This window comes from Musa acuminata, chromosome BXJ1-8 (genome assembly GCF_036884655.1).
Source record: "Musa acuminata AAA Group cultivar baxijiao chromosome BXJ1-8, Cavendish_Baxijiao_AAA, whole genome shotgun sequence".
Classification (NCBI taxonomy): domain Eukaryota; kingdom Viridiplantae; phylum Streptophyta; class Magnoliopsida; order Zingiberales; family Musaceae; genus Musa; species Musa acuminata.
Genome location: NC_088334.1, coordinates 44387046 through 44400308, shown reverse-complemented (window position 1 = coordinate 44400308; position 13263 = coordinate 44387046). Strand labels below are relative to the sequence as shown.

General features: G+C 39.6%; 1 protein-coding gene across 3 annotated transcripts; it reads left to right on the top strand.

Annotated features, from left to right (window-relative positions):
* The first annotated feature begins 7057 nt into the window (after positions 1–7057).
* Positions 7058–12718, top strand: LOC135588086 (transcription repressor KAN1-like). 3 transcript variants are annotated; one of them, XM_065080034.1, is made up of 6 exons: positions 7058–8518; positions 8669–8745; positions 9270–9315; positions 9420–9591; positions 12128–12200; positions 12287–12718. In XM_065080034.1, the coding sequence occupies exons 1-6, from the start codon at positions 7681–7683 to the stop codon at positions 12353–12355; spliced, it is 1275 nt and encodes a 424-aa protein (XP_064936106.1). In that variant the 5' UTR covers positions 7058–7680; the 3' UTR covers positions 12356–12718. The 3 variants fall into 3 exon arrangements, with proteins under 3 accessions (XP_064936106.1, XP_064936105.1, XP_064936104.1); XM_065080033.1 differs by having other exon boundaries at positions 12125–12200; XM_065080032.1 differs by having other exon boundaries at positions 7062–8518; positions 12119–12200.
* The last annotated feature ends 545 nt before the right edge of the window (positions 12719–13263 follow it).

The following is a 13263-nucleotide window of genomic DNA, read 5'->3' as shown; positions in this document are numbered from 1 at the left end:
GAGGTCCACTCATGCCAATTATGATCAAGATTTTAGCATTATATGAACTTGTAGGACGTAATAGTCGGGACCAACATCTTCTAATGTAGGATATGTGTGGACATACACATCAAAGGGATAGATACAGGCACAAAAGAACCTTAAGAACTTGTGGTCCTTCCCTACTTTATTCTAATTATTCTATGTGTGCAAAAAGTCATATGCAAGGAACATATTTGAGTTGTTGTCTTATGCATTTGCAAACGCCAAGGCTTTGTCACTCCATGATTCCATATGTTTGTGATGGAAATCAACTGCCCACATCAAACATAGACTAATTAGGATAATGTGGGTCAAGCATATCGAGGTATGCAAATATGTAAGTGGCCAAATAAAATAGGTCGACAAGGTTTCTTCTTTCTTAAACATGACAAAATTAAGCTTTACGTCTGTGTGGATTTTATATCCATTACTCGAATCTCAAGTTTTTGACGTTATACTTCTTGTATTTGACTATTTATTTTATTGTTTGATTGTCAAGATAAATAAAAACACATTTTCATACACATAAAAGATTTCTCGATGAATTGCCAAGAAATAAACATAAAAATAAAAGACCCAAGAGAGGAAGACAATATAGGGTGTTGCTTATCATAGGGCCATCATGACTTCCTCTTTGTCAGAAAAAGAAATAAAGTAAAAAGGTGTATACACAGTGAAATCATAAAGCAATGGATTACAAAATCATTTACATGTTCCTTCCTCTCTCTTTCTCTCCATCTTTCACTCTTCTGTCCTCTCTCTCTCTCTCTCTCTGACAATGAGGAGTAATAATAGAACAAGGGTGGAGTACTGCTATCTTGCTATCTGTCCATGTCTGATTCCCCATTTAATGCTCTTGCTCTTGCTAACCTTCTTCCTGTTGGGTTCTTCTTGGGCTACGTTATTCTAGTTCTGTAGAATCCTGCTATATCTTTCGCTTGAACATTTAAGTTGGTGCTTTCTTTGACAACCTTCTGAGAAATCTTCACAAGATGGAGATAGTCATTTTTGGCACTTGGCGTTACTTGGTTTGAGGGAGAGTTGTTGTCGTTGGGATTGGGAAAGAGATGCTAATCCTTCCTTCCTTCCTTTTTCATCTTCCCTCTTTCTTGGGAAGAGTTGACAAGACAAATGCTACCATTGAAGTCCTCCATTTAATTATCTACTCACTTCCCATCACTGCTTGCCTTTCTTTGGTCGAACAAAAGGTCTCCATCTTTTAAGCATTAAGCTCTCCTTCTTCCCTTCCACTGCTAACTACTGACACACACACATATATATATATATATCGATGTATCTCCTTATGAATAAATTGCTTAGGATGGACATGATTTTTCGGGGACTCCACCTAAATGATACCATCATGCGGATGGCATTTGATCCAGCCAAGACAATGTTTGGTCTGCTTCTTCTACCTGAGGTTGTGCAGTGACTCACGGAGAAAGTAACACACCATGTTTACTGGGTCGTTCGAAAGCCTAGCAGTTCTATGAGTACGTTGGCTTAAGTGCTTGGACGCAGATCCAGTCCCTTCGAGCTGAGGGAGATCAAGGACTACTACAGTTGAGTGATATCCATCCTGGGGGAACTTTACATGGCCAAAAGAAAAAGGAACAGTTCCGGATTGTCATCGGAGTACAAGCAATGGTAAGTTACTGTTTCTTACATGTGATGGATCGCCATCAATCAACTCTCGAGGACCCATTTGATCGTTGCGTTATGACTTGTCTACGCTGGCATGCATGAGGCCACGGGAAGGAGTTAGATGGACAAGTCAAAGCAAAGGAAGAAGACAACGGATTTCCGGGCGGTGTATAATGCACCCCAACCCAACATTCCACATCCTACGTGAACAAGACGATCAACTTCTAACCAGTGAGAATAACTATTCTCTTGGCTGTACACAGACTTCTGTGACAGGTACAGTCTCTAGGGTTTTGGAAACTCTCTCGAGGCTTTTCCTAGCTAACACACTGTTGCTGGCTTCTCTCTCCTCATGCTCGATCGATCAAGCAAGCAGAAGGAGAAGGTGTGCAGGTTCTCCTGTCGCTCGGAGAATGACATGCGTTAAAATCAATTATTCCTCAAGATAAGAGCGAAAGAAGGCTGCAAGCGTTCCACATTTCCTCTTCACTGTAGCTGACGGTAGCAGACAACCATTTGCCGACAGCATTTCCCCCACCATCTTGTGTGATGTCCATTCAGATTTTTAAGTGGCCGTAATATTCAGTGACACAGCCATGGGTCGGTCAACATATATGACAATTTAGGCTCGGACAAGTGAACATTCGTTAATGGAGTTTAATTACCTCAGCCTACATTTGAGCTGCAAAGAGAGAGATGACATGCATGTGTATATGTAGCGAGGAAGGATAGAGAAAGAGAGAGAGAGAGAGAGAGGCTGAGGCAAAAGTATGACATTTATGATGTAGGCAGTGGGTGTCAGTCCAAATATAACTGCGAGATACCTTCCGATGGACAATGCAATTATTTATTGATGATAGCTTCCGTCATTCACTTTGTTTCCATTCCCTTGTCCCACTCCCTCAGACCCCTCTCTCTCTGGGGCATATATAGATGTACACAACTATTTAGAAGCAGTACAAATCCCTGTTCCTTAATGGAACCACCATTTTTTTTTGGGGACAATGCACAGTGTGCTTGGGAAATAGTAACAAGGTCGCTAGGCATTAAATGAGGGGTAATAAATGACTTGGAGTCTGTAAAAGAAACATTATTGTTCCCATTGACTTAGAAGAAAGAGGTTATCTGGGAAAGGTAACACATGTCACAGAAACTGTATCCTTTCCTTTGTGCTGTGTACATGACAGTAGACGAGTCAACATGGGAAGCATAAATGAATAAGCTTGAACAAGAATTCTTCTCTTTATAGTTTATTTCACACCAAAGAAACAGATCCAGTCGTTCCAATGCAATCTAAATCCAAATCTGGATATTATCCTGATATTCAAATGTGGACTCGAATTCAAAAATGCCGGCGATCTGTAAGAATCCGACACTTGAAGCAGTCTCACAAGTCTATCATCCAAGCTACACTATACTAGTGTAAAACCTATATGAAGAAAAGGCTGATGTTAAGATGATCAAAGTAACTTATTTCCATTGAATTAGGCACAGTAATTTATTTCCTTGTAACTCCACAAATCAGACTTTAGAGTTAGATATTTCACTTCCTCTCTAAAACCCTCCATCGAGTCTCTTGAATCGTCTGAGGTGAAAATTTACTCGAATTCAACCTAATTCTTTTTCAAATTGATCGTAGAAAAATTCATCAAGTTGGATGTTCAATTCCTATAAAACTAAGTCAGACACAATCTCGATAACACCCATTTGACGCTCAAGTTAACACTCAAGTCGAATAAGTCAGATTAATCAGACAAATTAAATAAAATTTATTTATTATTTTTTATATATCGAGTGTACATATAAAACTCTCTTTTATACTACTCTGAGTGCTGTATTATTTGTTTATTTTTTTTCACTAAACATGTGTCAATCAATAACTCGTATACATAGTGAGAAAGTCGCATCCCTATAAGATATCACAAATACAAATGTTTCAGTCACATAGAATGCTAACGTGTTAGTCAGATCATATCTGTTATAATAATAATAATAATATCTTCAAGATTGACCAATCCTTGGGGACAAAACATTCAGTCACGGTTGAGAGGGTGGGCATAAGAAGTGACATAGCATGTGTTTTCTGAAGCTACAAGACGAGGAGGGGTGTTAACTATTTGGATGGGGTCAAGGAGAGCAGAATCTACGGAGCATTGCATTCTCCCAGATGTTCTTGAGATGCGTATGCAGTACAGCTTTGCAACATCACAGAATACTCTCGTATTCATCCATCATTAAGATCATGTAATGAGTTCTTCGGCTCACGTGACCTCCAGGAATCTCTCTTCTCTTAGCATCTATCACATTCCTTTGCTTCTTCCAAATCAGTCCATTACTCTCCTTCTCTCTCTCTCTCTTTCTCTCTCAAATCCCAACGTTTTGAGCTCAATTATTTAGAATGTCTGCATGGAGACACATGGCATCTGTCGATAGGTCTGCATGGATCCGTATGCAATATAACAGCACATTTACACAGCCTTGCCTCACTTTATCCCATTCACTTCTCTCAGCAACCCTGTGGCTCTTCCTCCCTTTCGCTGAGGAGATTGTACACTGGTATACCACAGCACTGCTTTGGCATGGGGGCTAATAGGTGTAGGTGAAGCTTTAACTTCGTTTCCTGTGAATAAAGGCATCCCGTAGAGGACTCGAGGAACATAAATCTTTGCAATTACTTAGAGCACAGCAGTGAGATAACCATCTTTTGTTTGTTCATACATTTTTGGTAAATTTCATGAAATTTATTGGGTGTTAAATGTTGAATGCTACATTCTCTGAGTTAGATTGACATCTATTTGAAGTCCTATATATTACTCACTCATCCCCATAAATCGTTTTGACATTTCCTATCATTTATTTAAGACATTCTGTTCATTGCTTAATGTAAAATATAAAATATCAGTTATATTACTGGAAACAAAATATTGCTGAACGATCAAAAAATATAAAATATATTATAAAATCGATGTAACATTCGATACAACTCCTCCTTATATTCATGGAAAAAAAAATATTCCTTGAGATCAATTATAATACTCCATAATTATCCGTATTCGAGAATAATCCCTTGTACATTCTCTCATATAAATTTTGAAAACCTTTCTCTTATTCTTTCTAGAAATATTAAAGAGTCTGAACTTTAAATATCCTAGAGACAAATAAAAAATCTAAAATATTCCTCATATCTTATTTTTTATACTAAAATCTAAAAATACACGAGTCTTAAAAAAGAATTAAATCTGAATTGTTAGGTTTTCTTCCTTTACAAAATTATTTTCTCATACTAGAATTTCTTGTCAATTAAAAATCAAAACTCTTTCTCATACTAAATTTTTTTCATTCATCGAAAATCCTAAGATATTTACCAATTCCGACACATCATTATCAGGTAGCTCACCATGCATTGCTGCTTGTGTGCCATCCTCAAGTTGTTTAGTTGCATTACATATCATAATAAAAGAAATTACGGGAAAAATCCATACTATAAATGTGTAGAAAAGGAGCATCCAATCATATAGCTACAAATTTCTTTAAGAAGGCGAGAGTTACAGATAACTAAACGTCCTATCATCGGGGAAGGATGGAAATTTGATGACATGACCTGCCAACTACCAAAATAAGTCATCGAGTTGCTAACTTTATGTGTTAGGATTAGACATATCTAATTAATACACTCATTCTGTAGTGTTTGCACTAGTGTGTTAGCTAGGCATGTCCATTGACATGCCATACCATGTCACTCTATTGGAGGTACATTAATTTGGTGCAGTCCATATTAGTTATGATTACAGTAATATGAACTAGTATTTATGATTAATCTTGTACATCATATGGTAAATGGGTGACCAAGTCAACAATGAAAGTGAGAAAGAAAAAAGAAAAGGTCAGAAGTGGGAGCTTCACTTTCTCTGACAAGGAGGTGAGCAATGAACTGTGAGGTTCCAAAGGGAAGCATCTTTTATCAGTTGGGATGCATTAGAACAAAATGCTTTCTTTCCTTGGGTCCAGATTGGTGTGAATAAGGATGTGACGCTTTGGAACAAATGCTTTGAAGCAAGTGAAGCCATGACCTAACTCTTTGCCATGTCCAAGGCTATCGAATGAGTCAAATCCATATAGAACGTCCTGCGCATCACTTGCAACTTAGTCCTCTTAAGGACTCAAATTGATACACTATTAGATAAAGTCAAGCCACTCGATGCAGCATATCTGACCACCAATGATTCAAAAATGTAGTTCATCTATACATGCATGTCTGTATATAAAAATGGAGGCATCACTGTCATGAATTGAATTTGAATTTTATGGACATTTCAAATCTCATAAATGCACCACTCATAGGGTTGGGTTCACCAAGCATTGCCATAGATGTTTTTTATATTCCCACGGCCTGCTCAAAACTTGGGAATGTGAGCTGCCATTTCTTTTCCATGGAAGTAACTCAAGACTTTACTTTCCTTGCAGGAGTTGTGAGTTTGTGTGCAATGTAATATTGCTTGTTTACACACTGGTGGAAGCTCCAATCATCTCTCAAGGTGCACTCTGTGGCAGATCTATCAGCTCGAGTTAAAACATCAAGAAACTAATTGTACTTTCCAACGAGTAAAAAGCTTATTCTTTTGTATGTCACAGGGGTTTGAAATTCCAGTCATGTGGAAGGAGGACAGGAGAGAGTCAACTGTGTGAAGGAGGTCAACATGTCAAGATAACACAATAATCCTAGAATAATCAAGTGCAAGAATTTTCTTTTGACTGGCTTCTTCTTGATTACACTTTTGAGTACCTGAACCATCATGATAGTTTAAAGAGATCTTAACTACATGCATTTTGTTTTGTTGGATGTCACAGTGTAATCAAGTATTAATAATAGGTAATATACATATGACAGGAGGAGTCCTGGTATCTGCAGTATCATCTTGCTCTCCTTGACAAGCCTTGTGCATTCATCGGAAAAGCAAAGCTATGGCAAGGGAGGTCCAACCGGCAAAGTGGTTAGTACATCATCAACAGGCTCTTCTAGTGTTTTGACCAGATCATTGACAGCAGGTTATCCCAATTAAAGCTTTGAATAGTCGCGGCTACAGTGCAACAGTGGATGCACACAGCTTCATTGCATTATGTGTGCGATAAGATCCTCCAAGTGGGTGTAAGACAAACATTTTGGCATTGTTCCCTGAAAGGAGCAGACTGGTAGCAAATTCATGGAATATTTCAACTTATTTCTTCTTCTCTTGTCTAATCCAGTTAGTGTGTGTATATGAGAGAGAGAGAGAGAGAGAGAGAGAGACGCCACTCTCCCCGTCTTTTTCTGCGTTAAAAAAAGGGAAGTGAGAAAGAGAGAATTTTACGACTGTCCACAAACGCAGGCTGTGGGAGAAAAGGAATCCCCGCACGAGCTTCTCATTTCGCCTATCTTCCTTTTTCTTCTCTCTATCTTTTTCCTCGTCTCCTCTTCATCTGGATGAAATGGAATACTAAAACAATTTGGATGCTTCTCTTCCAGGACTAGTCTTTTGTCCAGATGACAGTCATCTCCTCATATATACTCCCCTCACAGCCACAACCCAAATCCCTCCCCAAGCGCCAACCTTTGTGATTCCTACCCAGCACTGCTGAATTCACACTGATCTGTCCCTACAAAGACCTTCATTTCAATCCAAGCAGAGACTCAACCAGTTGCCCTTCTCTTTGATCTTAGAGTAGCCCTCCTTCGTAAAACCTAGGAGCACTCCAAAATCTCTCAACACCTCTTTGTTCTTCGCTTTCTTTAGATATGTATATATATATGTATAGATCAACTAGGTAGAGATCAAATACAACACAAGCTCCAAACCCTCACCGTCCTCTTTCCCTCTCTTGGGAAAACCAGATCCGCCCTAGCTCTTCTATTAAGCAAGAAAAGAGATCGAGTCTTTTCCTGCTCTCCTCCCTCGCTTTCCCCTTATCCGAACAATACCTAGAGCGGCTTCGATGTTCGATTGTTCCAGTTGCATGTAGGCAGAAAGGAGGAGAGGAATGGAAATGCCAGCTGAAGGAGTCTTCATGGAAGCTGCGTCGGCGCCATCGCCGGACCTCTCCTTGCACATCAGCCTCCCAAACACTGCGCCCTCCGTCTCTGGCGGCGGGATAGCCATTGACCAGGGCAACAGCACCATCGAGCTTCGCCAGGCCGGTGGCGGCGGCAACAACGCCTACACGGAGCTCTCCCTCTCGTACCCTTGGGCAGCACCGCAGGCGGAGAGCTCGTGGCAGCAAAGGATGTTATCAGTGCGACAGTCGCCGCCGTTCGACCACTGCTGCCGCAACCGCTCCACGCTCGATGGCTTGATGGAGGGGTCGAGGCCAATCAAAGGCATCCCTGTCTACAACAACAGTGCCTTCCCTTTCCTCCCTTTAGATCCCAAGTATGGGTTACCCAACCGGGTCTCATCGTATTGTCCTCAGTGGTCCTCCTCCCCATACTTGCCATCTTCCTTGTCTCCTCCATCGTCCTCCTCGTCGAGCTTCTCTTCCAATTTAGACATGATGCCATCGTCCTTGCTTAACCCGGTCGGTGGCGTCTCAGCATACACCCGAATGGTCACGCCACCGACAAGGTTCAATGGGTTCTCACCAGATCTGTTGATCAAGAACCATTACCAACACCACCAGCTCTTCCAACATCCGCACCACCAGCACCACTACAGCAACCACTATGGCACCAGACCCTTCGATTCCTCGCACAACTTGATGCGGTCGAGGTTTCTGCCAAAGCTCCCCGGGAAGCGGAGCATGCGCGCGCCCCGAATGCGGTGGACCAGTACCCTCCATGCGCGCTTTGTCCATGCCGTGGAGCTCCTCGGCGGCCATGAAAGTAAGCAGTTAACTTGATATGTCTCTCTTATGGATAATATGTCGTGTGATGGGCAGATGTTCTCGAAGTTTTTTTCTGCGTTGATTTCTTCTGACACTTTTGGGTGTTAAAGCTAATCGGTGAGATTAATTGTGGTTGACGTATGATTAGGGGCTACTCCAAAGTCAGTACTCGAGCTCATGGATGTCAAAGACCTCACTTTGGCTCATGTCAAGAGCCATTTGCAGGTACGCTCTGCACAATAATCGTGTATAACTTACCTCCAAGACTTTCATGGATCCTCGTTCTCTCTCTCTCTCTCTCTCTCTTTGTTTCTCCTATCATCTTATCTGCGTACGGCAGTCTCCTCTGCGAGAAGCAGACACATCTATTCTTTCATTCACTCATTCAGTCAGTCACGCATATCGTTGCATCCGTTGGCTACTGTGCCGAATGAGAGAGAAAGGAAGAGAGTAAGGAGAGAAAAAGTTGTCATCATTTCACAATAATGCAACACCAAACTCGGACTCCGCAGCATCAACGTAAGGCAGAAAACAAGAAAGAAAAGATCCCTTAAAAGGAAAGAATAGATATCGGCACTTGGATTGCAGATGGGTCTTCCCCTCCCTTCTTTTTCTTTCCTCTCTTTCCTTTGCCGTCTCGTGAGGTCACTTCTACAGGACATGCTCTTTTCCTATATGATGCTTCTCACAGTCTCTCTCTCTCTCTCTCTTGACTGGTCTATGCATTTTTTCCAACTTTGCCTCTGCAGATGTATAGAACACTGAAGACCACTGACAAGCCTGCGGCTTCCTCAGGTAATTCATGCTGCTTAGCCTTCTAAGCTCAATGATGTCTGACACAATGCCCTCTAATGAATTTTTTGGACCTCAATGTTGTTTCTTCTTATTCGTTCATGAAGGTCAATCGGATGGCTCGGGTGAGGAGGATTCAGCTCCAAGTAATGACGATCTTAACTTCGGACGGCTAGGGGAGCAGAGAGTATCATCAGCAGATGGACTCAAACCAAGTCATGGTTTGGACTCCCTTTCAAGCATTACCAACACTGCTGCCAGGTGGAGTAACCCATCAAGGCAAGCTCTACCTTCTCTCACCTTTGCCTTGGATCTTTTACAAAAGATGTAGTTTAACTCATGAGCTTGGGATTTGGTTGATGGGGATTCATCATCAAGACCACATCTACCTGAAAAGAAAAGGGGTCTAATGGCAGCTTTTGCTTTTGTCTTCCTTTTCTGTGATTGAGATTTCATGGGGAGATATGGTACTCAACTTGGAGGGCTTAAAAAAGCAAAGACAGAAGAGGAAAAGAAGTAAGACACACAAGTTCAAAATCATATCAAGGAACAGTCAACTTTTATGGTGCCTATGTGCAATGGCAGTGTCAAGATTTACCCTAGGCACTGATGCATTGTCACATAGGACCAAAAAAGACCTACTATACCTCTTGTTTCAAGCACCCTCCTCCCTTTGGCTTTATTACATTATACTATAGTGGCATTTTGATGGTTCTTCAACACCTCTTGACCTTTTCTTTACTTGGTGTTTTTATTTTATCTTTCCTTCCAATGCATGGCTCTGATTCCAGAAATGTGTTTTTGACCTGACATGCACTAATACCCAGAAACCAATATGTTCCTTCATCTCCAAATTAGTATCTCTTGTGGCTGCTTTTGCCTTGTTTGGCCTGTTAAACTCTCACACCTTTTCATCTCTCTCTCTCTCTCTCCCCTCCACATTTCTCTTTAGTTCTCCTCCTTGCAACCTTCTGATAGGACATGGACTCAGCAAACCATTGCCTTCTTTTTTGCCTGGAGAACTTAATAATAATAATAATACATATTAGAAATGTGACTACTGCTGAGCCTTGTATTATTTATTGATGCTCATTCTTACTACCAGAGCTGCTTTTAGTCTTATTCAAGCTTCTCTTGTTTTTGAGCAAACTTCTAGTAATTTGATTCTGTGTCTTTTGCTTTCAGCAGTTTGCTGGTCACTTGATAAGTTCTGATTACCTCTTTCCACTTGAAAACGAAGAACACACACAGTAAACATTGTTGTGAAAAATCTATTCAAGATCCTAAACAAAAAATTGCTGAATGATATAATGGATCAGTGCTGAAGAGAGCTCCATGATTGCCACAGAGTTATGTGTAGCACATATTGGATCCTCATGCACTTTATATCTTTAAGAACTGAGAACAAACTCTCTCGGTTGGTTTGGCTTTCTTCATACACCTTTATTCTGTGTCTCTAAAGCAAGCTATTGTCATATCAAAGAAAAGGAAAGCAAATCTATGATGCAAGTAAAGAACCAAACCTTAGATAACTGGTATTTATGTCATTAAACTTAGCTCCATGAATATGATTTTTTCTGAGAAATGACTCAGAATTTAGTTCTGCCAGATTTCCTAAATGGATTCACATCATATTTCTGATATAAGACATGGATAACTTCAACCATAGAAATATACTCATTTGAGTCATAAATAATTATTGTAATCGAATAAGGATGGATGTTCTTCCAATATACACTTCCATGGAAATGTCATGCTAATCTTCTGAAGCTATCATTCATTATGCCTGCATTTGGATGTCTAATTACTGAGATTATGGCTAAAGTATCTACATAACACTCTTAGGTCTTTAAGGGTTCTCATGCATCTTTGTTTGTTTAACATCTGTAATCATTTCAGACCTCACTAAAATAGTTCCGAGCATATTCTCATAGTTATGAGCAATTTATTCTAGAAATAAAGATTATATCGATCATAATTTCTGAATTCTATGTTTTGCTCGTTGTTTGTTTCCCTCAGAATCTCCGATCCATATGTCTAACATTGAGCCAAAGTTTACCATCTTGTTCTAATTTTGACCATTGAACACATAACTAAACCCAAACCTGAAAAACATTGGTAATCAAATTGAGGTTTTGCGAGTCGAAACCGTGATCGGGACATAATCTACTGATCCAAACCTAATTATTTTGAGCAGGATGACAGATCTAGATCAAAGATATCCGTCCAAATAATTTTCTATTCCAGAATCTGTACTTGGTTCAATTGCATGTAAAGTAGCTGTCTGTGACATATGTGAGAAATTGATTTACAGATCCAAAAAGAGGAAATTATGCCCTAAGAGTAATTTGGAAGAACCAAGGATCAATTAAAAAGATTTTGTGATTATTCTCGGCTTTAGGATTATTTTCGGGCAAGCCGATAAGAGGATTTCTTAATGTATCATTTTGCTATCTAATGGGCTTATCATTGTTTTTTGGTGAGAAAAGTAGTTAGCAAATTATTTTCAACAGTTATTTTCTTTTTCTTCAAAGTTAGTAGAGTTTTAATTGTGTTATAACTAAAACAAATCCATAAGAGAATCTAACATAGAGTGGAGAGAAGGAATTAATCAGAGAACATTAGAACACTTCCAAAACATAATTATGTTTTTCCCTTGTTTATTTCTCTTTTTTCGCTAAATCGAACACGATATATACATGGCTGTTTAGATTGCTGGAAAAGAGAAAGATAGTGAGCATGTTGGATCACTGTCTATGTTTCTTGATTGTTGCCTGATGAAAGATTTTGGTTGATATTGCTGTAGCTTCAGCAGAGATGCATGGGCACAACCAAGTGCTGGTGACATAGATGAACTCAGGCCTTCAGAATTCTCCTCTGATACTGAGGTTTTACCTTCTGGACTCAAATATATAAGATACTGCAAAGCTATCACATTGTTCTTGAATTTTGTGGGATCATTGATGATCATCAGGAACTCAAAAACCCTAGCTTGGAGTTCACCTTAGGAAGACCGGACTGGCAAGGGAGGAAGCATCTTTGACACACTGAGCATACGCACCATTGTGAGCAGTATATGAGGAGGAAGAGAAAGAGAGCAAGGTGACATCTATCAAGTGTGAAGATACAATGAAACAGTACTAAGCAGCCTTCTCTTTTTGCTGTCTCTCCTGTTGTGGCTGAGATGAGTAAAGCTGGAGTTGGTGATGGTAGGATTCTAACATTTACACATGGAAAGTGGGAAAGAAGGATAAAAGCAAAGCTGTTGTGGTGAAGCAACGAGCAGCACTGTCATCCTCTTCTTTTCATTTGGTGCCTCAAACATGTTACTGTAGCCTGCAGCAACTTCTTACAGGTGTTGCCATGGTTGAACGTAAGAAATCTTTAACCAAAACCATTTTTCTTAGTGCTTCAAGCAAACCCGCTTGAGATGATCATGTGGATCAAAATCATGCTTTATTTATATTAAATAGTGATGAAAAGTACATTATCATTTAATCATCATCATCAGATATATAATTATCATATGGTATCCAAGATAAATGGGGAAGACGTAGATCATTTTTCATCGGTCTAGTCACATGGACAAGCATCCAAGACAAATGTTTACGATCGATTCCCACTTGTCGTCCATTTGGACAAGAGATCAAGGGGAGACGATTGAAAACGATTAGAGACTGTCTCCGTATAATATTTCATAAAATATTTTATCCTTTTTATGATTAAATATAAAGATTAGCTTTGATAAAAAAAAAAAATCTTGATATTTTTTTATCATTTGTACTTTTAGACTTTGAGTATTCAAGTAATACCTTAAAAGTTTAACATTTCCATCTTAAAGACATCTTGAATATTTTGTATATAGATCCGAACATTTCCATCACATCTTGAATATTTCTATGTATATAGATCCGAACTATGTTAAACCGTTTGTGAATGACTTTTTCTACT

Coding starts and splice junctions, on each gene's coding strand:
- LOC135588086 (XM_065080032.1), top strand. CDS start 7,681: ATGGAAATGCCAGCTGAAGGAGTCTTCATGGAAGCTGCGTCGGCGCCA. Junction 8,746..9,269: donor ATGTCAAGAGCCATTTGCAG/GTACGCTCTGCA, acceptor TTGCCTCTGCAG/ATGTATAGAACACTGAAGAC. Junction 9,592..12,118: donor AGGTGGAGTAACCCATCAAG/GCAAGCTCTACC, acceptor ATATTGCTGTAG/CTTCAGCAGAGATGCATGGG.